Raw genomic sequence first — 27,983 nt, 5'->3', positions numbered from 1 at the left:
TCAGCTAGGAGATGGACCCCCACCAGCCGAATATTGATGACCTTGGGTTACATCATCAATATTAAAGTCTTATAAGACCCCTTTAGTTTCTCCACAATAACTTCTTTTTACAATCTTACTTTATATCTTTTTCCTGGTGTACGTTTTGGCTTTTCTTATAGCGATTCTATACCCCTATAGATGTGATATGAGCTTTAAGTCCTGCAAATACACTATATATGTAAATCCTACATGAAAGGATTTTTCCAGTTTCGGCCATTCTTAAAAGTATTAGAGCTCATTCCAAAAAATAACAAAAAAAATCCCCCCCAAATAAAATACTACATTCTTGTAAAGAGGAACATGGTTTGTGAAGCTGGAATTTTTGTTAGTAAAACAGATGTCCATCTGCAAGAGTATTTTAATGATTTATTGCTTTCTTGACCCAGTTTAAACCATACATAAGAAAAACTGGAACTGGGGACTGGAAACTCAGAAAAATATGCAGAGAATAAAAGTGACATTTCCTAGCTGGGGTTATTGTAGTTTTAACATGTAAATTCACCTTTTATTAACTTTACAAACCTAAAATGCATCTGTTACTAGATAGAAATGAATGGAGGGAATTTACCGATGGATCTAAGCCAGGTGACCGGTGGTGGGGGGGGGGGGGGGGGGGGGCGGCACCTCGAGCTAATATATTAATGTAACCTATGCCAGTTTTGTGGTGTGAGTTATACAGGAATTCTCCGTCAGTTTCTGACTGGTGTACACTTCTGTTCTGGCACACACCTGACTTACCGTGTGTAGGTTGGAGCTTCTTGATAATTCCGACACACCTTACACCAGTCAGGGCCCATTGTTTCAGGACCGCTATAAAAGCAGATTTTATCAGTCGTAAAGCGTTCTGAGCAGACAGAAGGTGTAAGAGGTGCTACGAAGACTCATTTTTTTTCTCATTTGCACATCGTATGCTTCACCACCTTTAAAAATGGAAAAATTTAAGACCCGGACTAGTAGACCTTTGCTTTAGCACAGCAGCTTGTATATGCGCTGAAATAAAATTCACACCTCCAGAGCATGTTGTAGATGCCCTATAATAGAAACCCCTATTGATCGGTCCTAATGGTCTTTCCTTCTATCCAATGTTTGATGATGCTTCTATATGCACGGTCCTTTTGTGGTCCTTCACACCTGAGAGTTGCTCAATGTAATTTTCTCCCTGTTACTGACATACTGTATACCTTTACTTTCTGATCAATAAGGGGTCTGACTCCTAATATTTTCTAGTATGAAGAGGTGTCACAGCCGTTTTGGCTTTTTTATGCATAACTCAGATGAAGATCATGTCTTAGACAGGGGCTCAACCATGATTTGTTAAAATTGTAGTTAACTATAATGAATAACTGTTATGTCATAGTCACCATACAACCACAGTTGCAATTCAGCCACTTCAACGAGAAGTTGGACCCCCTACCAAACAGATACTGATGGCGTTTCCTAGGGCTCAGTTAATAATGTGATTTTAATTCGTGCCACCATGTCCGACACTGCCATTGGCTAGAGGGTATGTGTCTAACTGTACACTATCCAATCAGGATTGCTGATATAAGAACAAATGAAAGCAAGATTTAGGGTAAGTTCACACGGGGTCTTTTGGTTAGGATTTTGAGGCTGTATCTGCCTCAAAATCCTGACCAAAGACACGGCTTCCATTGAAATCAATGGGAGCCGGTCAGTTCATTTTTCCGGGAGCTGTTTGTTCCGGCTCCCGGAAAAAGAAGCAAAATGCTCATTCTTTTAGGCGGATTTGCCTCACGACATCTGCCTGAAGACACTCCCACCTGATTAGGCCGATTCATTTGGGCCTAATCTGGAGCAGAGTGTGCGACTGGATGCTGTTACAGAGCATCGGCATCCAGTCGCAGCTACCCGTGTTTTGGTCCGGAACCTGAGGTGGCCTCCGCCTCAGGTTCCGGACCAAAAAACCCTGTGTGAACCTACCCTTACGCTAGGTTCACACTAGCACCCGGAGTCCGTTCTGAGCTTTCCGTCTTCTGCATGCAGAAGATGGAAAGCTGTCAGACCGGGTCCAGCCGTGTGAGCCGGTGAGCGTTTTATGCTCTCCGCTGCAAAACCAGTTTTTTTTAAACCAGACACAGGGTACTGCGTGAATGGGTTTGAAAGAGTCCTGCAGGTTTCTGTCTTCTGCTCAGTTTTGTGTAGGAAACGGAAACCTGCATGAATGGAGACCGGGCGCAGATGTGAACGAGCCCTTAGTGGCGTGGCTTATAAATAGGGGGCATAGCCTGTGAAAAGGGCAGGGTACTAAAATGAATAATTCTTTAATCATACTCAAGATAAAATGTACAATTAATGGTTATGTTGATTTACATCATAATCGCCCAGCCCTAGCTTATCCTAGTAAACAAAAACAATCCACATAACTTCCATAATGTGTAACTATAGCATGTGAGGTCATACTATATCTGTGTTATAATTTAGGAAATCCTGAGTATTTTATCTGTGATTGAAATTTAAATGAAATTGTTCCTATGCGATATGGCAGGAGAGTAGACATGTTTCCATGTGTACACTAAAAATTCCTCCCGAATACGATGACCAGGTGTGTGACCAGTACAAAACTGGTTTTGGTTAATGAAATATGCTTTTTACTATTCTGTAAATCTCCATGAAATGAGAGGATTCCTCAGCAGATGTGTTAATCCTTTTCATTGCTGGGAGCTTGCAATGTATAATAGTAATGTAACCCTTCCCTGAGAAATTCACTGCTGGAAATAAAAATGAGACCATATTTATGCCTTTTCAGCTGCTCGTAAGTCATTCACAAAATTGAGAAATCCCCAGTTGAAGGCCGTAGCCACTGATTCCACCGGGTGGTCCCGTCTTCACTATATAGTCATACTCCGAGTTAATCTTCTAGGCTGACGGACAGAGCATGATGTAGCTTCACTTTTGTATTCTATACAAATGACTTGGCACATGGCATATAACACCTAATGTAATGTTTTACAGTATATTAAAGGGATTGTCCTGCTGGGAGTAAAAACAAATTGGCAACTGGCTCATAATGGGTTAAATAAAGAAATCACATCTACATCATCAGTTCCCCAATGGTCCACTTCCTGGTGCTGCATGGTTGCCCTGCTGGTCTCTGCCTCCTGGCTCCTACCAACAACCTGGAATCACTAGGTGAGATGGTCACTGCTGCAGCCGGTGACTGGCTGACGGACGTTTCCTGCATGTTCAGAGGGACCTGGAAGCAGAGACCAGCAGGGCAGCCATGCAGCAGCGGGAAATTGTAAGGTGAGCATTGCATCTGTGACTCGGTTGTTTTTTTTCCTCAGTAGGGCATCTCCCTTATATGAAGTTATATTACGTCTTAAATGTCTTTTGCATAAAGCTCACTTCTTTTCCTTTTTTCAACCCATATATGAGCCATTGTCAAAACAACCCCTTTACGCTCTGCTTGCACCTCATTTCACTTTAACAGGAACAAGACATGTCCTTCATGATGCGTCTTGAATTGGTTGGTGAGGTTTCTGTTTTGCAGTGTTTTTTTACTGCACATATTAGTGCACCATACTATACTATCAGTGGCGTAACTACCGCCATAGCAGCAGAGGCATCTGCCACAGGGCCCGGGACATTAGGGGCCCGGTGACAGCCGCTACCGCTGCTATCATCGTACTCGGGGGTCTTTTCGGACCCCTGAGTATAATGATCGGCGGTCCGGGAGAGGTAAGAAACAAAAAAAACACTGTTACTTACCTCTCCACGATTCGGGCAGGCTTCGGCCTAGTCGTCTGACGTCTCATGACCCCGGTCTGCATCCTGGGTTATGTGACGTCTGACGTAATTGAAGATTGACTAACAGCGTAGGAGCTGGGAGATTTGTGAGCAACAGAGGTTTTTTATGTTTTTCCCCCTGGGTCTCTGATTATTATACTCTGGGGTATAATAATTGTTTATGGGTGTCCACAGTGGAGCATAATACTGTGTGCAGGGGCCACTATGGGGTACAATACTGTGTGCAGGGGCCACTAAGGGACATAATACTGTGTGCAGGGGCCACTATGGGGGATACTACTGTGTGGAGGGGCCACTATGGGGAATAATACTGTGTGGAGGGGCCACTATGGAGGATAATACTATGTGGAGGGGCCACTGAGGGACATAATAGTTTGTGCAGGGGCCACTATGGGGCATAATGGGTATGGGATGCATAGGAAGGGGTCAGTCGAGGTCTTCGGTGTTGGTTGGAGGGTGGGGGCCATGTCAAAAGTTTGCCACGGGGCCCCGCCACTCCTAGCTACGCCACTGTATACTATGCTGGCAATGGAAACCTGATGGTTGCTTTTTCTAGAATGGATTTTACAGGCCTGTCACACTGTACACTTGGAACAATTACTGCTTTAGTAATAGGAAAAGCCTTTGGTTTAACCAACGGCATTGGGTGAGTTTCAATAGATATCTGTCAGAGGCCATAGCTAAGCTGCCTTTTTTGTAGCTGGTACAGAAGTGACAACAGTAGTCATAAAATTTTGAAGGTACAGAAAGTTGTATTTGTTTGTTCAGTCTGTATACAGGATAATTCATGTTATTACTCTACCAAGTATTGCGAGTTCAGAGTAGGGAGTTGTCATAAGAACTAGCTTGTCAGCTGAATAAGAAATAGTCCTAAAAATAAACTGGTGGAGAGATAGAAAGTCCCTGGTGGTTTAATCCACCAAGAAACCCTGTGGTACTTTTTAGTTAAAGGGGTTGTCCCATCACAAGGATCCTATCTATACTGCTTGTTAATGTGGATGTAAGACTTTTCCTAAATACATTGCTTCAGCAAAACTGCTTTGTTTGTTCACTATCTTACTTTATTCAATTCTTTGTGGCCACAGCCCTGACTTATCTGCTCAAAAGTGAAGTGATGTAGCTGCCTGCTCTCAGGGGGGAGGGAGGAGGGGCTAAGTGCACAGGAGCAAGTCTATGTTTCTATCCATTCCTGTGTGTACACCACGTGACCTAGCTTCCTGCTCTCAGATAGGGGAGAGGAGCTGCTTTCATTTCTAAACTCGTCTTCTGTTCTCCCAGTTATCAGGCTAGCTGGGAGTTATGGTTGTTCATTATGGCAGAGACAGGCAGTCTGTGTGTAACACAGAATGGAATTGCTCCTGCCTGTACTTCATAGTCCAATATTGTGCATATAGTGTTGTTTGAGGACCTTTGCTGACATGACAGGCCCTTCAGCCGCCCCATAGGATCACGTTATGTGGTGGGCGGGGCTACACACTAATTTGGGTGGCGGAGCTAAACGGCAGGTTGCATGTGAAACCCCGCCCACCAAATGACGCAAGAAACCAGGAAGAAAGAAGATTTTACAGCAGTGAAGACTGGTGAGTATGCGACGTGGGAATGCCCCTTTAAAGTGCTCTGGATGCAATCTCCTTCTCAATATGAGACCGTACTACCAACCTTCCTCATCAGTGTTTGCAGATATCTGGCATTGTCACCAACCGTGTTATGACTTACAGATCTTGAGCTATGGGTGTATGATATAGGGTTCTTTTGGTGTCTTTGGATCCCTATGTAAATTAGACTCACAAACAAGTGACACCTAATGTTATAACTTTATAAGTCAAAGTCCAGACCTTTAACAGGCCTTGTAACATGACTAGGATATAAGGTAAGCTAGATACTCATACATCCTAGTTACGTAGCAAGGGTCAATGGGATAGTTACAGTTGGTAGAACTGAATTACTTACCTATTTCATAGAGGAGTCCTATAAGACGTTTCATGCCTACATAGTTGACACTCCAACCCCCAGCTCCTCTTGAATCCCTGTGTCGTGCCTCACCTCCTTAGGTTATGGAGTAGGCATGATGCAACTTCTTCTCCAAGTGTTTATTCATTGTGCTAATATGTGGTTGACACAGGGTAGGGTTTGCACATTTTATAAATCTCTAGGGGAGATAGCGGTTGCTGAAAGGTTATACAGACAGGAATGTTCATGGGCTGCCATTGGCTACTTGGGATTAGGTTGTTAATCTCCTATGTGATAAGCATTACCTTGCTGCTGCCATAATGCTTGCACTGACAGCAGGATTAGGTCAGCGGAGATTGCTTCCCTGACTGTTTATGGAGCTAATTAACAAGCCAGGAGCCAGGTTGGTGTTGACATCTGCATATATATCACTTTCTCAGGCAGCCGTCTTCTCATTGACTGTGTACAGCGCTGCTTCATTAGGAGAACTATGAAGGTTGCTTTTTATAGAATGGATTTTCCAGGCCTTTCACACTGTATACTTGGAACAATTACTGCCTTAGTAATAGAAAAGGCCTTTGGTTTAGGTAATATTTCTAGGAATTCGCTAATACTTTCCTGTTATGATGTCGTTTTATGACCGACAGCATTTATAACAATAAACAGTTCACATGGGAAGTGAAATGCAAAAAAAATTGACCCTTTATTGGCTGGGATAATTCGGGAATTGTGTTGTATCTGACCGACTGTTCTACAGTTACTTAGGTTATTGGGGTGAATTTTATATCTATTAAGATGGACCATTTTTGTGCACATTTTTTTAGTGCTATAACTGTTTCTTCTCTCCAGTTTACTTTCTTTAACAAAAAGACATGTAGCAAGCTTGGCCATATACAGTATAAAGCCAAAGAAACAGTATCAATTACAGGAGGCCTCTGGTGTGATGCGGTCTGGGGAAGTCATCCCACAAGCATAAAGTTAGAACTTAGCTCCAATGAAAAAATAAAAACCTCTACATTTGTCTTAGACCTTCGCAAACAGTCCTCTCATTTACCTTCAAAGCTTAGTTATTTTTGCTACAGACTTCTCTTTCTTAATTCACTAACAAAATATTGTTACCACTGTCTGCCATTTTATAGAAACAGTGGTGCTACAGTCCGGTCTTGGTCACTCTTTCTACAAGCCTGTTACCTGACTGTCACTTTGCCCATTAGACACTATTATGTAGTAGGCTTCTTCTGCAGAGATAAAGATAGGTTCCTTTGTTTGGGTACCACATACAAGTTAGTTTACAACCCCGATTCCATGCAATGTAAAATGTGAAGAAAACAAGAATGCAGTGATTAAAAACATACTATCAACCCTCCTCACTGGTGTAAAATCCAGCAGTTGATCACAGAGATCTGGCATGGTCAACCACTGTGTTTGTTTGTTTGTTTTTATTCTGAAGAGCATGATAAGTTCATATGGAGAAATTTGGAGAGTAATTTGAGGCTTATTTTTTCAGTGTCCTGCATTGATCTTTGCCTTACATTGAATGCAACAGGAGGCAGAATCTGGGTGGAATTTGGCAGTGATTTTGAGGTAGAATCCTCCTCAAAATCAGCACCAAATTCCACCGTGTGAATGGGCCCTACAATTTTATTCACATGACCGAGTTGCTAAAACGGAGGTATTGTACCCAAGGGTACACACAGATCTCCTATACATTTGAGTGAATGGAGGGGTCCGTGAAAACGGACAAAAATAGAACATGACCTATATTTTAGAACGGTGATAATGCCATGAACACAAAGTTAATCAGCGTATATGAATAAAGTGCAAATTAGATCGGAATATATGACGTTTCGGTCATGTGACCTTCATCAGAGATGATCTAGTACCGGGCGGATTCACAGGGAGGTTCATGACGGAATTTAGTTTTACTGTAGAACAAAATGGCAGAAAGTAAAAGTCATAATAAAGATTTAATCTTCGTTCTTAGTAACAGGACATTTATTTCTGTTGAAAGGTACAAGGACAATACTACCAAAGTCTGATATTTTTTAGTAATCTATATCCAACATGCATAGATTCATTTTGACAACATATTTCTGTCTGCAGCGAGCTCAGAATCTCCCTCTCATCGGGGCTGCATTCAGACAGAATTGTGAGCTCCTACCCCGCAGAATAACATTAAAAAAAATCCAAAACTTTTTTATTTGGGTGTAGTCTTTACAGTTTAGCGGTCACAAATTATATGTTGACCTGGCGGTGGAGCTTAGCCAATCCTTGTTGGACTGTTGCAGCCACTTGTCTTACAGCTTGTCACATGACTATGAAGAGAAGGAGATGACATGGTTGAGATCCAGGAACGTGTACAAAAGATTTATTTTATATGTTTTTTTATATTTTAACTGTAATTTGAGACTTTGTAGGATCAAAGGAGAAGAAGATTAATTGGGGGAGGCCTGGGATATTAGGGTTAGTGTTCCTTTAAGCAAAATGTATTTACTTGTCATGTACTGTACCTCTGGAAGTCCTTTCCCCGAAATAAAATGTCTTTAAATAGTTTTTGTTGTCTTGAACAGGATGGTACCACCACAGACACTAACCATGAACCTCCAGCATGGCCAGACTCAGCAGTTCATGATTAAACCAAAGTACTTCTCCAGCTCCAAGAAAGTTCTCCTGGGTGAGCAGTCCACGGAAGGATCACTACCTCTCAGAGCAAATGGCCTGGACCATCTGACGTCACAGTTACATCATTGTAAGTTTTGTACGACAAACATTTTCTTCTTAGAGTGCTGCTAGTAGGGGCAAAAACATAACAAAACTTTACTCACCTCGCCCCAAGCCGTAGTTCCACCTGCAGCAGCTCCATTCATCTGTATACGGGTCCCCTAGCTGACGCCCCATTTGTGGGAGGACTGAACAATGACGCCTTTCACAAACGCGCAAGTGACAGGAGTGATGTGCTGTTTGTGATAGGTGACTGCTGAGGACTGTGAGTAGCTGCAGCAGTGACCAGGGACAAACAACATAGGGACCTGTATATAGAGAAACGTAGGCCCAGAGAGAGGTGAGTACCCTACTAGCAGCACTATTAAAAAATAAACCATTGTGTGGGATAACCCCTTTAACTGTATCTCTCTACATAAGTCTTAAAGGTTGGCAAATCCCATTTTTAGCTAAATCCACGTAGGAATAGCCTTAAGAAAGACTATTCTTCCCCTACCTTTAGAAGTCTTCTCTGCGCCACTGTTCAGTATATATTCCCGATTTCTTCATTATGGTCATGGGTTTTCTTGCAGTGCAGAAGGCGGCGGTGCTGGAGTGTTTTCTCGCAGCATTGGGGACGCCCCAGTGCTGATTGAGTACTTGGGACCGCCCCCAGTTCTGCGAGAAAACTCATTACCATAATGAAGAAACGGGAATATATACCGAACGGCAACACAGAGAAGACTTCTAAATGTAGGGGAAGAATAGCTTTTCTTAAGGCTATTCCTACGTGGGTTTAGCTAAAAACGGGATTCTAATAATAGAATGTGTATGTAACGCATTTCCTTACAACATGGCTAGGAATTATAGCCAAACACGAGTCTCCTACAAAAGAGACCCCCATGTGTATACAGCTGTTTTGAGGGTATTGCCCCTTATCAGTACAGTGCAGAGTAATGGCTGATTAGGGAAGAGGCCTCTATGACGCATTTCTCTGATATATAGAGTTTTGCAGGCAAATCCAAAAGAAATCCAGACTAATCTCTGATGCTCAATGCTAGTCTTCCGCATCTACAACTACCAGAATATTCTCATAATTTTAGGAGAGGACAACATTTCACCGTTTGTTATCTGCTGTGCATGTACCTTCATGTGACATATGCAGTTAATTTTTTTAGCACCTGAAACTTCATTTTCATTATAGTGTAAATGTCTTTGTGTTCAGGGTGCGTCCACGTGATCTGGCTGCCGCATGTGCTCAGATCTTCGCCCACTATTGATAACCAGTAATGGCATGATTTGTTTTTACCACCATTGCCTGTGGCGAGTGAATGGAGCTTATGTACCAAACAGAACATGTCGCCAGTCTCTATCTCCAGTTCCAATAGAAATTGTCTTTGCCTGTACGGGGTTATGTCTACACTCCAAAAAGATACAGATAGGTTTGTTGCTCTCCTATAGAACTGGTCCTAGTGTGTGAGTATATAAGTGTTATCGTCAGCAGGGTTTATTAAAAAAAACAAACAAACAACAAACTAAACTCTATGGAGCCCACTGGGCTTCTGACTGCTAACACCTAAGTGTGAATACTGTCTGAGAGTTGAAGTCACTGCCAGCTAAATTAAATCAGCAGGTGTACTCTGTTACCAGTCACAGAGTCCTGTGCAGTCAGAGCAGCCGCTACAAATAAACACTGGCTAACCAGAACTCCATGGACTAGCCGGAGACCAACAAACCCTGTGTGCTTCTATTTCCACCCAACCCCCCAAAGCAACTACAGCCAGCAACCTGTCAGTGTGAATACTGACTGACACTGCAAAGGCCTAATGAGCTTTCACACAACTCACACACACAAGGCAGCATGCTGCCCAACTACCAATGGCATTGCTGTCTCTGGGGAATTTACTAACTAGGGCCACTAAATATTTTACAGGCTGGAACCCAAGCACCACACACACATCAATTCAGGTTTGGTTTGAGATTTGGTTTGATCTTAGAGCGCCGGGCGTCCAGACCAGCCCTCTTATATAGGCAAGGGGGCGGTCACCAGCAGATAGCCCAGCTGCCCAATCCGAGCGTCCATTGGTCGACACACCAGTCCATCAATGAGTTGACCACACCCGGCTGTTGCAAGGCAGGTTAACCCCTGCAACGCTGGATTGTGCAGAGGAACAGACAGCGACGCCCATATCATTGCCGCAGTTTCTGCACAATCCTAACAATAAGACAGAAAAGATTGTAAGCACGAGCTTGATGTTAGCGATCACAATCTGTGCATAGACTCTCCAGACTAAATAAACGTGTCTGCACCTTGTAGTCCATTAACGCCAGGTTCATTAATAAGTCTCAAAGATTAATGAGGTGAAATTCTGAGCTAAATTTTACCACCAGGAAAGAGCAAAGTAGAAATGTTTACCTCATCTGTCATAGGTGTGTAAAACTGGTCTCAAACGCGTTACTTCCATAGAAAACAAGGATGATTGACAGGACAACCAATTAGGACAGACTTGGAAGGGACTTGGACAAAAAGTAATACCCAACCAAAGGAAATTAGTTTTGGCCTCTTGGTAATTGACTTCTTCTAGACGCTCATGGAATCTTTTCTGCCTCTAGTAACTGAGATGACATTAAGTCTTTAATGCTACATATCACACGGTGTCATATATAAGTAATATTTAATAATGGTAATGGTAGCACAGGTAGGAAAGACATTAATATTTGCAATGTAAGGTTCTTGTTTTTTGGCATGGGGCTTTATGAGATGTAATGCTCCTTGAGCTTCCTGGCAGGTGTTGGCTTTGGCTCCTTGACTACAAAGCATTGCATCTGCTATTTAATACCAATATCTGGAACCTGCTACTTAATACTAATATGTCATTTTCGCATGTGTGGAGTTTAATAGGATACTTGGAGTGTGAATCCATTTACATTATTGCAATCTGTCAGGCCCAGTTTCTTAAGGGAGATTCATAATGGGAAACGTTCTGTTTCTTAAAATCTCTCATAAGCTATTGAATATATTTGTTGCATATATTTTGTATGTATAATATAAACAATTTTAAACATTTGGTCACATCTCACTATTGCAAATATGGCACTTGCTCGCGTATAGGGAGAGACTTTATTTGGAAATGCTTTAGAGTATTGCAAGTGGGAACTTTACAGCCTGTTTTTTATTAGATAGGAAGTTAGATAGGTTAACTAAGTTTATTACAAAAATGTGTAGCAAAATCCCCTTGGCACGATAGCCTAAACAAAACGAAAAATCAGAGTTACCCGTTAACCATATAGGCAATAATAACTGTGTTCACTTTTGTATTTTTACTTTCAAAGTAGCTGATGATGAGATCTTGTATTTTGCAGGACAAGTTGCAGTTGTGATAAGGACAATTATGGGGCCTATCATAATGAATGATATTGAATAACTTTTATTATTTTTTTGGGTTGAGGAAGAGGGAAAAATAGAGCTCATGAGGCTTTGTCAATGCAGAGGGGATGAAAGAAAGTGAGAAGAAAGGACAGAAGTGATGTACATTGCAGCAGTGTAACGGAGGTCAGAGGGCACTTCAGTGTTAGGCTAAGGTATTTCCCGCAATGCTTTTCACAGAAAGTCTGCAGTTTTCCTCTGCAGATTTTCTGCATCAATTATACCTATAGGGACACCACCAGCATTTTTGTAGGAATAATTTGCATGTTGCGATTTACAAAAATGCTACTTTTTTTTAATTTTGGCAAGTCCGCTGTGGATATTTTTTTGCAATGTTTGGATGGGATTAGCCAGAATTCCATCCACTTTGCAGGTAATGTAGATTTGTGGCATTTACGCTATGTGGGGTCCCAGCCTTAACCAGTATTTCCCAGGAATACTTTGTAAGGGTGCGTTCACACGATGCGGCAGCAAAATTACGGGCGCAAAATAACGCGTCATATACGCTCGTAACTCCCATTGAAATCAATGGGATCTTTTTGAGCGCTTAAACTCTGACACGCCATATACGTGCCAGATCACGCTCAATTTTACATCGTGTGAATGCACCCTAAGTTTTCTTTTACTTTACTGTCAGTCCTATCAGCTGTTCTGATTCTCTGCACTTAAACTGAGGACAAGTTCTACTTGTCCAATACAGTATTAAGCTTTTCAACTTGAACGAGCTCAGGTCGTCCTAACCAGTAGGGGGTTAAAGAATCCAATTTCTCCTAAAACATATTCAACACCATATTGTCACATATCCCAAAATACAGGTGGCAATTCACAACATAGCCACTAGGTGTCTGCACGTATAGGGTAATCCTACACCACACATATGGTGAATCACAGGAAGGTGAGGAATTTGTAAAATTGTTGCCAATAAGATAAGTGTATTTAGAACTGAAGGTTTCAAAAGTTTCAACTTAATTGATTTTTGTGACCCTGACACTTTGCCTTTTATTTTACTGTATTGGAAAGTGTGTTGCCGCTTTAAGATGAAGGGTCTTCTGATCATCATACTAACCAGACAGGGTCATAGTTGATTTATTATGTGATATTACGTAATGTTGTCCATGCAGGAGGCATATGGCAGCTTGAAGCTTGTCTTTGTGAAGAAACATTGTATTGGTGCCCAGCCTGTGGTGTTGGAGAGCGGCCAGTGGTGTGGCAACTCCCGGTCATCTCTGGATTACACGCTGCATGGCGTGATGAATTGTGGTTTACGTGCAGCATTACACAGCGTCTGCTGAGGTCGGCTTCAACAACGTTTCCTTTGGCAAAGTGGGAGTCTAGATTGAATTGATTTTCCGGGTTTATGGAGAAGTGTCAGTGTCTACATGCTATAGTGTAGATAATATTTCAGTGACTCAATGGCCACAATTCATCAGGGTTGTTTACAGCAAAAATACTTCCTATTCACACTTTCCACCCATTTTGTTAAAAAGAAGAAGAAAACTTATAATGTGGGTAAACGTAACGATAACACTAAAGAGCTGACATTATACAGTTGAGTCACGACATGGTGTAGGAGTATGTAAGAAATATGGAAACCGCCTAAATTATAATAACAGTTTCTTCATATGTCCCCAGTCAAAACAATGGCTAAACATTACATAATGACGATATGTGAAGAAGGGAAAAGACTTGGTAAAAAAAGACGATCCAAATAGATTTTGAGGATTCTATGATTGCCTTTATTGGGCCATATCACTGAGATTCTGTCTTCCTAATTACATCAGGGAAGACAGATTTGCATATTCTTCCCATGGTCCCTTGCAAAGTGGAGTGCTAAAGGCTTAATAAGTCTCCACACACCTATATGGTGGTCTCTCCCCAAGGAGTGACGATATCCCCCTAACACTGGTTCTCTTTAGGCTGAGGCCACAAGTTACTTTACAGAAATGTGTTTTTGGCTGTTGCACAATCCCAATGGAAAAAAAATCTCAAGATTTTACTGTCCCAAGTGAATAAGGTTTCAGTTAATCTCATTCATACATTGTATTGTCACAATTGTGATTTTTGCATCGTGACTGCTAAGAACCGCTTATAGGCTTCATGGGTCCATGACGTTATTCAGGATCCTGGAAGACGACTAAAGACCAGTTCCAGGACCCAGGGGAGGTGGGTAACACGGTTTTATGTTATATTTCCCATGGGCCTCTTATAATTATACTCTGGGGTATGAATATATATATATATATATATATATATATATATATATATATATATATATATAATAGCAGTTCCGGTTCAGATGTATTTGGCCTGAGTGGAACTGCAGGCAAAGGCTTACAAATAATGTAATAACCAAACTGAAATAACCAATGTGCACAAAATCATGTTGGTTATCCTAATAAATGATTGGTCTTTTTAAGTTAATTGCCCAGCCCTATGGACAGGTATGAAGTCTTTGTGCATAGCATGGGTGAAAATTTTATACACAATCCCTGTGCTTCCTTTTCACTGATGTCTGCGGAACTTTTTGTTTTTTGTTTTTTTTTCAGCAGTATGTTAATACATCATTATGCCATGTCATGCTATGTATTAATAAATCATATACCCTGTTTCCCCGAAAATAAGACGCCCCCCCCCTTCACCTCCTGGACCACCTACGACCATCAGTCATGCCGGTGTTCCACTAAGGAAGCGCTGGCATGACTGCCGATTGTCCCCCGCTCCAGGCGCTGCATAAGACATCCCCCGAAAATAAGACAGCTCATATATTTCGAAAGAGAATTTAATATAAGAGTCAGCATGTGATAGAAGTGAACAGAGTTTACAATATAGTGCAGTGCATTAGTGTTTCAGTGTATTGTATGGGTGATCAGACTACTTTAGGCATCCCCACTCCCAACAATGCCTGAACTATAAAAATATTCATTCTAAATGGTATACGGACCAGTAGCTGTGATACGTAAAATACTTACTATTAAGCTACTGAGGAAAATCAGTTCCCTTGTGTCTTATTCTCTCTTATTTGGTCTCTCTTCCTTTCTCCACACTCTCTTTTCCAGAGACTTCTAAGGAGAGGAACTTTCTGCCAGTCTTTCAGATTTCAGAGTTACACTAGGTTCACACTAGCGTTGGGGTTTCCGCTTCGGGAACAGAAACCCAATCTGCTTAAAAAACAGTCACTTGAAATCAGTGATAGAAAGGTCCAGCTTGCAGGTCTTGTCTCTCCGCATACTTCAAGCGGAATTGGGGACAGAGGTCCCTGAACAGTCACCCAACGCAAGTATGACCAAAGCTTTAGTGTTAGTTTAAGAAGAAGGGAGGTAGAGAAAAAAAGAGCCTGATAATTGGGGAAAGATGCATTTTTTTCCCAGGTACTCCACCTACCTTCTTTACAATAGGTTCACACTAGCATTTGGGTTTCCGTTGTTCGGATCTGCTCGGGGACCTGAAAAACTGAATCCCAATCAACTTTAAAAAGTGGTTACCTGCAGAATCCCATTGACCCCATACAACGCTGGATTGAAAATTTTCTGAAGCATAATGGGGAATGGAATCTCCAAATGGAGACTGAGTGCTAGTGTGAACCGAGCCTTACTCTGTCAGTTTTTCCTGTTTTGATCATATGATGAATCAGAACACGACCATTGTGAGAATAGTCTCAGCTACAAAATATGAAATATCTGATATTACACCAGATCTGTTATTAATTCAGTCTGATAAAATGCACCACACAGTGTAGGACTTGCACGTATTGCAAAATGAGCATCTTCCCTGGAACATAAGATACATAGCTGGCCGTCATTTGTCATCTTATTGCTAAACCTCTCATTACACAAATATGTAATGGTTTTTGGCTGTGTGTTTTGTTCAGAAAATGATGTGTCCGTCCTGGAATGATAATGTTTAATATAATTCATTCATTTCCGCAGGTTTTGGCTTTCTTCATGTTTGTGTCGACACTTCGTACATCACATGATCTACAACATAAGATAACATTTTTGCAGCTTTCCATGTCAGTATTGTGGTATTAACTTCCATTTTGTCAACCAATCCCATACTCCATTTTGCAGACTGTTAAGGGGGTCGGAGTGGGAGGCTTAATACCGAGAGGCAATGCTCCTTTGTAGGAAAGGATACAAATGAACTCATCCCATCTAAACCAGATACATCCATATGTAGACAACTGTTTTGGGGTTCTTGCCCCTCATGTTATCCAGTTCCTCTGCTTTGTTCAGATGTGGTCCCTGGTTTGCAGGTAAATGTTCTATCCTAATAAGTGATACAAGAGGCTTCTATGTCCTGACTTACATGGAACAATAAACTCCCAAAGATGTCTTGTAGGCACCTAGCCGTATCCATTGAGGTTCTCCATTGATGTTTTTAATCCAATTTTCTCACATATGTTAAAACAAATTTCATAGTAAGTTACGGTAATTTACAAACCTCCCTACACCGAAGGAATAAAACTACAAGCAGACAAACCTCTCACATGTATAAGAATCTACGAACAGCTGTTACCTGTTGACCTGGTCAGATTCTTACCCATGGCCCCAGTTCTGCAAGACTATTTTACTTACCACTGAGCCAGAGTGCCACACTAAGGCTTTATTCGCACTGGAGTGCCATTTTTGTTGGATCTAATGGCCATTTTGTGTTTGTTCCATTTTTCCTTTTTTGATGGCGTTTTACAAAATTGGCCTTTCTTTTTAGACCCAACCCACTGATCCGTTTTTAACAGACGTAACCAGGATGTCAATCTGCTAAAAACAAATCCACCGATTTCTATTGGGACTGTGTTCATGAAATGTCAGTTCTTTTGACAGACATGAAAAACAGTCCGTTAAAAGGAAACAGACTTGTGAATAGGCCCATTCACATGAATGTGTTCTCAAAATTGCTGTTACCAAAAATAATAAGCCTAAATGTGAATTCAGTGTTAAATAGGACCTTTTATGTTCTTGGTCACATGTGGTTTTATATACCGCTAGAAAGCTGACAGTGCACTGAATTCAGCGCATTGTCAGCTTTCCTGTTATGTGCCCCAGGGCAAGAGATATTGGTGTTGTTACCGATATCTCTTCACTTCAGAAGGGCATTCCTGACAGTCTAGCTGGGAATGCCCCTCCTGACAGTGTGTTCATAGTTCTGTACTGTCAGAGGGGGCATTCCTTACTGCCAAGCCATGACGCTGAGCTGTGAGTAACTTCCCCCCAGTACTAGTCTATGGATGAGTATAGTCAGGAGGAATGTGGGTGTTCCTCACAGCTTAGCATCATGGTTGAGCGGTAAGAAACGTCCCATCTGACAGTACAGAGCTATGTATAGTACTGTCAGGAGGGGCGCTTCCAGCTAGACTCTCAGGAACTCTCTTCTGAAGTGAAGAGTTTTCAGTAACGGCACCAATATCTCTTGCCCCGGAGCACATAATGGGAAAGCCGAATTCAGCACACTGTCGGCTTTCTAGCGGTATATATAACCACATGTGTCCAAGCGCATGAAAGGTCCTCTTTAAGTCGACTGCATGGGAATAGGGGTCATTAACCTGACCGATTTTTTTTGACGGCCATTTAACTAATGCCTTTACACTTCATTTTTCATTGATGCTGTCCATGTTCTCTATTGTTCTCTATGAATAGTGCACAGTCCTATAGATTTAATGGACGAGTCGTTTCCTTGGATGATGGATCTTCAAGCTGTTAGATGCGGAACTGCATTCACTAAGGGGGAAGATGGATAGAGTCGCCCATCTAGAATGCCTTTCAGGGTCAGCTATGATGTATAGAAAATGGCATATGCCACTGACCGGATCCTTGTAAATGACCGAAAATGCCCTCTGGAATTTTTTTGTGGGAAAAACATCATTTTTTTGGATTTTTTAAAATTTCTAAATTTTCATAAGTATCCTGAGCAATTCCAGTTGGCAATATCTTTCCTAAACAAAAGTGCAGATGTTCCTCTCATCTCCACATGAGCCTGTCTAGTGTCTGTCTCTCTGAAAGATCTGCGTTGCGACCTTTTCTGACCCTCTCTTCACTCAAGTTTAGAGTTCGATTTGGATTAGACAAAGGAATAAAAATTTCAGTAGCATTTCTTGGCCTTTCATTTGTGCAGATCTCAACTTTTAATAGGATGCAAAAAATACTTTAACATTTTCTACCGCACAAGTAAGCGAATGTGGAACCAATCTTAGGGCGACGGGAGAAGGTTCCCTTCATTTGTTTAGCAGATGGGGAGAACTGGACTTACTATCCGGATTCCCATAAAATACTGCAGCAGCTAAAATGGAAAAGAAACAAGTGCTATGTGTGAACTTACCATAACTTAGAATTAACCACCGGAACGTTTACAGCTGCACATGTGTTATTTCTCCAGGACTTGCTTTGCCTTTGAAGTTTCATTATGTTCGGTATATTTTCTGAATAAATACGACATTGCTTTGTCAGGAAAAGCTGTGCAAAAGTAATAAGCGCATTTGTTAGAACACAAAGTCAATCGGGGAAACTTGTCAGCGCATGATGTGAGATAATGTGGCACATCTTTGGCGCAAGGCCGTTTCTTGCTCCAAAGATTTATCACATCCCCCGTTCTGTGTCTCGCTCGCCAGGGCAGGAACGCCTCGGCCGACACATTTATTATAACCCATGCCAGTTTTCGTGCGTGAGTCATATAGGATTTCTATGTCAGAGCCTCTTGATAATTCAGGCACGCCTTGCGCCAGGGCATATATTACGACTGGCGCATGAAGCTGCTCCAATATGTCTTACAGTCTAGTGTTTACAGACTATAATAAATTGTCTCTTATCTGTCTTTTGGCATTTATAGATAATTAATCAAAAGGAACCTGTCAGCAAGTTTGGGGACATTTTAAGCATCAGTATATCGTGAATACCCTGATGATTTAGGGTCTCAATCCTGCCTGTGTCATATGTGTCTACCCCGAGGTTCTTTACTTAAAACCATTACTACTTTTGAGAGATGAATGTCTGACTTCCATTGGATATATTTATAGTAGTCCTTGAGCACAATTCTTTGGAGTCCTCTCGTAGTAAAGGTAAAGGCTTATTCACACAATGGACCTAATATCCATGACACATGGTCATTTCATTCTATTGATCACAAAGAGACTAATTCAGCCATGCAACAGCCATTTTTGAAAAGTTTGCCATAAAGCCTTTGGTGTATTCATACAGCTCTTTTTAATGGCCCGTCTAAAAACAATTACCATGTGGGGGAGACGTATCAATCCCTTTACGTCAATTACATGGGGTAGAGGGATGATATTGTGGCGTACATTTGGCAAAAGGCTCTTTTGTGCACCACAACCCTTGTTCTGTGCCTCACTCACCACATTGTACGAATGTGGATTGACCAAGGCCGAGGACATATTAATGATAACGCACTCTATTTTCACTTTCTTCTATGAACAATAATGCCGGAATAAATGGTGGACTATGAGTGGACAAAAAGACACCAAGATTCAAAAATAACAATAAAAAACCCTTCTGACATTTTAGTAAAGCATATTAAAAAAAAAAAAAAAAATCTCCCTGAGGTTAAGATTCCACGTAGCGGACTGCAGTGTGTGGATGGGATTCACTAGAATCCTATCCACTTTTCAGTGACAGTAAGGCTAAGGCCCCACGGGCAGTAATCGCAGCGCTAAAGCGCTTCAGAAAGAACCGCGGCGTGAACGCACTGCGGTTCTTTCCGCAGCGCTTTCAAAAGAAAGTTTGCAGAGTTTTCCTCCGTGGACTTTCTGTTACAATTATATCTATGGGAAAGCCGCCGGCGTTTCCGTAGATATAATTGACATGCTGCGATTTGTGATGCCGCAACGGCTTTGCAAATCGCAGCGTGTCCGCACTGCGTTTTTTCCCGCAAAGTCGGCATGGGATTCGCATGAATCCCCTCCCCTTTGCTTGCATTGTAAAACGCCACAATTTTTCCCGCAGTGTCTCCACTGCGGGCAAATCACAGCATTTACGTCCCGTGGGGCCCCGACCTAAAACGCAGATTTTTCCACAGTGTGTATGCTACGTGGGGTCTTAGCCTGACATAAATTTTTTTCCTTGCCCAAAATTGATTCAGCCACATTTTGTGTAAAAATAATGCACCCTGTAAACAATAGGGGAAAGTATTTGAGTATTTTTTGCTATTTTCGTTGCAGCTATTGCTGCAGTTTTTTTAAGCCAGTTTTTTTAAGAAAAAATCATTCCTTTACATTTCCCATTGATTCCTTCCTCCCCTCCCCCCCCCCCCCCAAAAAAAACTGCACCAAAAAAAAAAGTACAAAATTGAATGGGAGGGATTTATCAACTGTTAACCCATTACTTTACTGGCACGAACTGGCGTACTCCTGTGTGATGGAATTGAAATTTACGCCACTCAGGAACTGCCGCAGAATTAAATTATAATTCACAGCGGTGTGAGTCATCGTAACTTTGTGAGGCTCCCTGATTTGCTCTCTATAGTAAGAAGTGGTGAGCAGGTACAAAGGGAACAGTTTGATGCCAGAAAGGGCCATTTACCAAACATGTTCCACATTTACACCCATCCACGCCAGAAAACTGCTATAGAAGGGTTAGTAAATTCTGCACAAAGTGTGTCTTCAACCTTAGGCCTGGTTCCTATCTGCATTCGGTATTCCATTCAGGGAGTCTGCTTGGGGACCCCTGAACAGAATACCAAACGCATTGACAATCGGTGAGCTTATGAAAACACACAGACCCCATAGAGTATAATGGGATCCGTGTGTTTTCCACGCAGTGTCCGGAACATGCGGACAGATAAGTACTTCAAGAACCACTTTTCTCTCTGCATGACTCGTGTGGACAGTGCGTGTAAAACACACAGATCTCATTATAGTCTATGTGGCCTGTGTGCTTATCAGTGCATTCGGTATTCTGTTCGGGGGTCCCCAAGCGGACTCCACAAACTGAATACCGAATGCAGGTGAGAACCAGGCCTTACACCATTACTTTGAAAATGAGTTTCCTGGTGACAGACTCCCTTTTAACAGTTGACAAATCTCTACTATAAATTAGAAATTCCCAGTAGTCCGGGCTATTATTATGGAATTGCTCCCATAGGTGATATTAGCATTATATTAGGAGACTGACTTTCCATCTTCTTTTCAGTAGTGCAATTGTTTATGCTTTGAACTTTTTGCCTTTTTGACCCTTTCTATCTTCAGTTGTTTGTGTAGTGAAGGGGTTAAATATTCCTGACTTCATGTGTGGTACAAACGTTTCATTGTGTTTCAAGCCAACCAAAGATTGCAGGATTGAATTAAGATATAGAAGTTGAATCACAGCCAATGCAAACCTCATTTCCGCCCCTCTTGTACATTATAAATTCCACAAAATAGCTGTCTGGAGATTATAACTTGGTCTAATGTCCAGATTTGACTTTCTCGCTCTTTATCATCTCTATCAGACATCTAATGCCATTTTCATGTCAAACTCATCACTCGTTCCAACAAAAAATGATTGAAATGGCCGGAGTGATAATTTGCATTTTTTCTGGCTCCACAATTTTATTTTTTTTCATTCCAGCCAGGAAACCTGTTTATATGAATCCCTGTGGAACTGTGAAAAAAGAAAAAAATCTCCACTGTAAATTAAATTACAGTAACCGAATAATTCCATTTCCATTTATAGGCTGGCTGGTACGCTTAGATGGGTATTGCACATTATACTCCTATAAGGTGCCCAGGATCTTGTACTGGTCACTTTTTGGCATAGTGAGAATCTTCATTTTCATTAATCCTATTCTTCTTTTCATGTAATACAAAACTTAAAAATCTGTTAAGTTTCTCAAGTTATTTATTTTATCCTTCCCTCCTTAGGATAGGCTATCGATATTAGACTTGTGGGAGTCTGACACCTGTGAGTATCAATAATAGAAAGCAGAAAAACCCTTTAAAGGGAGTCAACCCCCCTCCCCACACACCAACCACTGTATTACAGAGCCCATTGCAGTGATAGATAAGAAACCCTTGTTTTGTAGGTCACGGTGGAGTAGGAGTAGGATTTTGACTTAGAGAGAAACAACTTTGAAATCCTATGCAAATGTAGGTATTCTGTGCACTTGGTCAAACCTTCAGCTCTCTAGGGCACTGCTTTTACCACTGAGACATCTACCGTCTCCTACCCATGCCACCAGGTGCAGTTGGAGTTGATCCTCCCACTTCTATAATATCACTTATCCTATTTGAGCAGCAAACAGTGCTCCCTGGGCCGAAAGCCCCTCCCTAGTGCACCAACTTCCTAATTTGCGTAATGCTTCAAAGTTGTATTTCTCAAACTTTACAAAAGTGACTTGTATAATGAAGTTATGTTGTTTATCACTGTTATATACTCTGTAATGTGGTGGTAGACTATGCTTGGGGAATTTGGTAGACTTCCTTTACAGTACAGCACATACTTCCCTGACCCTTGTCCATGTATGTTGCCACTGTTTTTTGACTAAGGACTCTAATCTTCACATCAGCCATCATGCTTCCGATATGACCTGCAGGGTACAATGTGGTTGGTCAGACCAACCTCTGTAATGGTTGACTGGTGGCATGTCAGGTATGGAAGACCATTGTGGACCTTGGCTGTGACCGGGTTAGCGCCATATTGAGTTCTGTCCGCTAGTGCTGGTGGTGGATAAGTGTGTGCATTGGTAACAATCCTACCTTGTTCTTCTGTATTGTTCTACTCCTGGTTCTAATTTTGGGCTATCATCTGACTGGTCACATTCTGATATATCTCCTTGTGAAAACCATTGGCTTTGTTCCTGACTCAGTCAGTCAGCGCCACCACCTGCAATCTAACCCCTCGTTCATATCTGCATTTGTATTCCGTTCAGGGGAGTCCACATTGGGACCCCCCGAACGGAATACCAAACGCAATTGCAAGTGCTGTGTAGTAAAAGCACACGGACCCCATAGACTATAATGGGGTCCGTGTGCTTGTCACGCGCTGCTCGCACGAATCATGCGGACAGGAAAGTAGATTGTGAACTACTTTCCTGTCCGCATGTTCTGTGCAGAGATGCTCCCTGTGGGGGACAAAACGTCTGTAAAAAATTAACATTTTTCACAACTTCTTTTGAACTTTTATCGCATGAATGTCGGCTAATTCCACGGTTCAAGCTATACATCTAACATAAGGACTGAAGGATGTCCAGGTGAATAGTGGTAGAATAAGAACATGATGGACCAGTGAATCCTCCGACTAGCTTATCTTCCTTGCTTGTAGAACCTAGTGTTAAATTGATGAGGTTAAGGATGACACTCACTCTATATATGCTATTTTTTAGGGATTTCCGGGCTGTAATCTCCATGTAACTAATTCTGTATGTGCCTCATACTACAAGTTGCACTTCCACCAAGTTCAATGTATATTAATCTATAGCAGGAGAACCATTTGGAAAGTGAAGCCTGATAAAGTATTGTTCAAGGCTCTAAAGGCTTATTATATGACAAATAATGAAGTAAGCCAGAAATCGCTCAATACACATACAAGCAGGTCTGTTTATATCACCTCGTAAAATGTGCTTTTTACAGCTGTATATAACAACACAGCAAGAAAAAAAGCCCAAATAATAGCGATGTCTGGAACATTTTATTCAGATGCTATATCTATAGCCAATACAATTCATCTAAAATATGTATTAAAAATATAATAGAAGAAAAAATGTCCATGTACTGAACCAAACGCAGGCCTTTATATTCTTATAGCATATTTAATGTTGGGACCTTCAGGGGGAGAATGTTCATTAAGACTAGAGATGAGCGAGTAGTAAAATATTCGAGATTCAATATTTGTTTCGAGTAGAGCCTCAATATTCGACTACTCGATCGAATATCGAATCCCATTACAGTCTATGGGGAAAAAATGCTCGTTTCAGGGGAAACCACTATTCGACTAAAGGAGAGTCACCAAGTCCACGAGTAGCAGGAGGAGAGAGTTTAGGAGGAGCGCTGTGCAGTTAAAGCGCATGGACCCTATAGACTATAACGGGTCCTTGTGCTTTAACTGCACAGCGCTTGCAGTTGCGCTGATATTCCATTCGGGGGGGGGGGGGGGGGGGGGGTCCTCCTGCAGACTCCTTCCGGACAGGAGGAAAGCGCTAATGTGTACTTACTCATCCTGCAGAACCGTCATTGATTGGCCAAATGCTATACAGTGTATAGCATTCGGCCAATCAACGCTGGTTCTGCAGCAGGCTCATCTTTGCTAGTCAGGAGAGCTGCCAGCTTGTGGTTATGAGGGAGCTGACATTTTCTCATTGGAATGCATTGACCAGCGTTGATTGGCCGAATGCTATAAGTATACAGCATTCAGCCAATCAATGCTGGTTCTGCTGGAGGCCTGTCTGTGATGAGGTGGAGTCTAAGATCAGACCACAGCAGTCTCCATTGTGGTCCGATTTTAGACTCCGCCTCCTCACAGACGAGCCTCCGGCAGAACCAGCGTTGATTGGCTGAATGCTATACACTGTATAGCATTCGGCCAATCAATGCTGGGTCTGAATCGAATCTTAACTTCGAATAGGAGTAGTATTTGAATGAGTATTTTGAATACCATAGTATTCTATGGAATACCTACTCGATGGAATCCTACTCGCTCATGTCTAATTATGACGTAATAACAGGTAGTCACTTTATTGTTTATAGGCTAGTATGACTATTAAATGACTTTCTTTTGGGAATTGGGCTAAGGAAAAATAGAAGAGTCAGAGTTGGTGTTTTGGCCCACTGACAACCCTGATGGTTTCCCAAAATAGTCTCATAAAGTGTGTAAGCATTACTGATAAGTAAGTGGAGAAATGGTGCATAACAGCAAAAATAGTTCTGGGGGTGTCTTCTCTCGCCATTCCTCCTCTGTCATTACTAAGCTGACTCCACAGGACCAATTCCGAAGCCGCACTCCAGTACTATCTTTTTATTGTTCAGTCCAGTAGTCCTGGGCAAGCTGAATGGATCCCTGTTATGCCATGTGACCGGTAGATTGAGGTGCCAGTTCACACAGAGGCTGGAAATTTTTCTATTGCTTGTGAGAGCAGGTTGTACGCCTCCTGTGTGAATCGTCAGGTCAGACTGCTGATCCCATGACCTGACTAGGGACCCATTGGCCAGGTGTTTAAGAAGATGAGGGCATTAGGTGAGTGTGCTTGCCCACTTTCAGATATCACTATGCCCAGTACTGAGGGGCAAAAGAATAATATAATTCACTAGCTTTGAGTGTAGCGTACATGAAAGGGGCTACTGAGCAGAGCCTTTGTCTCGCTGGATGTCCTACAGGCATTGTACCCGTCTTCCTTCATCGTCCCTCCCTCCCGATAGGACACTTCTGTCTATTCCAATATCCTAATAGATCCATGTCAGGAAGAACCTCCTTCTAACCACTCCATTCTAGCATTGACCATATTTGAATTCAATCCACATGTTAATACTATTGAACCCCTTTAAGCTAATATGACGTATTTCTGGATTATGCCCATTACTTACACAATCCTGGACATGACAAAACGAAATAACACCAAATCATTCATTGGTGCCTAGGAAACAAATATTCATAGCTATTAAAAAGCAAATTTAGGATAGGTGATAGTTTCAAGCCTGACTCCAAATAATAAGACAGGCACGGCAGGGCAAACCTCTGTCCAGAAACCTAATATCGTGGCAGTTCTGCTACTTGCTCCAGTAGGGCATTGCCAAGTATTGATATAACGGCCTATGGACAGAATTGTAAGTGAGAGATATTTGTTTACTTCTGGAAGACTATTCTTAGGTTTAACGCTGGATGTTTAGTGGAATTTCTCATTATAACACATGAGCCGCTTCTTACCATATTGTCACCACCATTTTCTTTAGAAGAGGGTGTGATAGATGTGTTCTGTAAACTAGCTGCGGTGATCCAAAAGTGCAGTTTTTCAGCAACGTAGGGCCTTAGTCTTCAAAAGTCACATATCTCTTTTGAAAATTTTATAACGAATAGGGAGATAATGAAAAAGCCCCAACAAATCCACAAAAAAAAAAAAAAAAACACCAGAAAAGAATAGAAACATTATGAAAAATGCCAACAGTGTGATAGCAGCAAGGATTACTTCATACAGCTCTGTTAGGGAGCCTTCACACGGAGTTTACGCTCCGCTCATTCAGACACGTAAACACGTGGCAAAGTGACCGCTGTAAAACACAATCCCATAGATTTCAATGTGTGCCGGTCTTACATGCGCTACACATTGAAATCAATGGGTTTAAAAGCCTCCCATTGATTTCAATGTGTAGCGCGCGTAAGACCGGCACACATTGAAATCTAGGGGATTGTGTTTTCCAGCGGTCACTTTGACACGTTTACGTGTCTGAGCGGAGTGTAAACTCCATGTGAAGGCTCCCTTAGGGTATGTTCACATGGAGTTTTTTGGACCAGATTTTGACACGGAATCCGCCTCAAAATCCAACTCCAAAAACTACTTCAATGGGAGCCGCTCACTTCTTTTTTCCGCTAGCTAGTAGCAGAAAAAAGAAGCGAGTTGTCCTATCTTGCTGTGGATTCCACAGCTGACTCAGCCGCGGAGCAAGGCTCCCTCCCAATTAGACCCATCCTTCGGGCCTAATCCGGAGCGGAATGCTGCGACTGGATGTCGGTGCACTGCAGAAGTGCTCCAGAAAAGACTATTAACCCAAAAACTCAAAAGGGGTATTCCCATGAAAATAACCATTTTTAAATTAGTTGACAATAGAGATGAGCGAGTACTGTTCGGATCAGCCGATCCGAACAGCACGCTCGCATAGAAATGAATGGATGTAGCCGGCACGCGGGGGGTTAAGCGGCAGGCCGCCGTCAAAGCGGAAGTACCAGGTGCATCCATTCATTTCTATGGAGCGTGCTGATCCGAACAGTACTCGCTCATCTCTAGTTGACAATTAAAGTGTATTGGAGTCCAGGCTTCCATACGTATGATCTGATTTTCTAACCCATAAGACCAACAATATATCAGCAAGTGGATTTAATGTTATGGCTGATCCATATTTTTATGTAAAAATTGACTTTTGTTTTTCGTAATCTGTGGGGGTCCAAATGGCCAAATACTTATCCCTATACATATACCCTGTCTAAAGCCTGGGATAAGCATAAACTTCCTTTTGCGGTAGAAAATGAGTCGTACATGGACATGCCACCCACGTTATCTCTTTTTCAATGGCTTTCTTGTAGCCGTGCAAAGAAACAGATTGGGCAGAAAATTCCAGTTGCTTGTTTATTAACTAATGGAAAACAGAAGACTGCGGCCACGTCAGCCCTTATCTGGAAGTCAGCCGCGCTTTCAAGAGCAGTGAAGTCATGTCTTACTGTACCGTACCCTCCTTCCTTGATTTATTGCTTGCAGTTTTACTAAATATCTCTCTATGATGTATTGTTGAAACGTCAGTTTATTACACAGATAAGCTTTTCATCACCATATCCTTGTGGTCCTTTACCTTCACTGGTACGTGAAAAGATATGCAGATGAATAAGTAGTCCGTTCCTTGAGAATGCAGTAATAGATTTTTGCAGATGATGTTACTGGGAATAGAGAACAAGGTCCGTAAAAGAATTACAGATCTAATGTAACATATAGATGTCCAGAGCACAACTTCTAACAATCTGATCATTCAATGGTTATCCCTGAGGGGAACATTGGCCACATTAAAATGGGTTACAGATATTTAATACATGAATGTGTCAGTCCTATTACTGCGGGATCCACTGATACAATACAGCTCTCTGCTGTGGCTCATAGTGAGGGCTCCCAATGGCATTATTTTTTATATTGGCTCCATATTTGAATATAGTTATTGCTCTGCATCCCGACCTTAGAGCATCTGAGATTAGTATGGTACTCTTAAATTTAGGTCAATAGATCTTCAGTCGAGCTGTAATGTAGACGATCAGATACAACATGATCCATGGCCATGAACATATTAGGCCCTGCCTATAGTAGGGCCTAATATGTTACCTGACCATATATTCCTGACTGACATAACATTATGCAATACAGTATTATTGAATAGTGCACTGTTCCCTACCTTTTCCTAACAATGCTCTTCAGTGGTACCCCGACA

General features: G+C 41.8%; 1 protein-coding gene and 1 long non-coding RNA gene across 3 annotated transcripts in view; one reads left to right on the top strand and one right to left on the bottom strand.

Moving 5' to 3' along the window:
• Positions 1 to 27,983, top strand: part of LTBP1 (latent transforming growth factor beta binding protein 1) — a 228,226-nt gene that overhangs the window by 72,269 nt on the left and 127,974 nt on the right. For both annotated transcript variants that reach the window (XM_075267491.1, XM_075267493.1), the window contains exon 4: positions 8,331 to 8,509. In XM_075267491.1, coding sequence (XP_075123592.1) covers positions 8,331 to 8,509 — 179 coding nt within the window. The remainder of the gene's footprint in view (positions 1 to 8,330; positions 8,510 to 27,983) is intronic.
• LOC142197309 (uncharacterized) overlaps positions 1 to 27,983 on the bottom strand; it is a 644,898-nt gene that overhangs the window by 507,454 nt on the left and 109,461 nt on the right. The window lies entirely within an intron of this gene.

Source organism: Leptodactylus fuscus, chromosome 3, assembly GCF_031893055.1.
Source record: "Leptodactylus fuscus isolate aLepFus1 chromosome 3, aLepFus1.hap2, whole genome shotgun sequence".
In the NCBI taxonomy this organism is placed as follows: domain Eukaryota; kingdom Metazoa; phylum Chordata; class Amphibia; order Anura; family Leptodactylidae; genus Leptodactylus; species Leptodactylus fuscus.
This window is presented reverse-complemented; position numbering and strand designations above follow the sequence as displayed.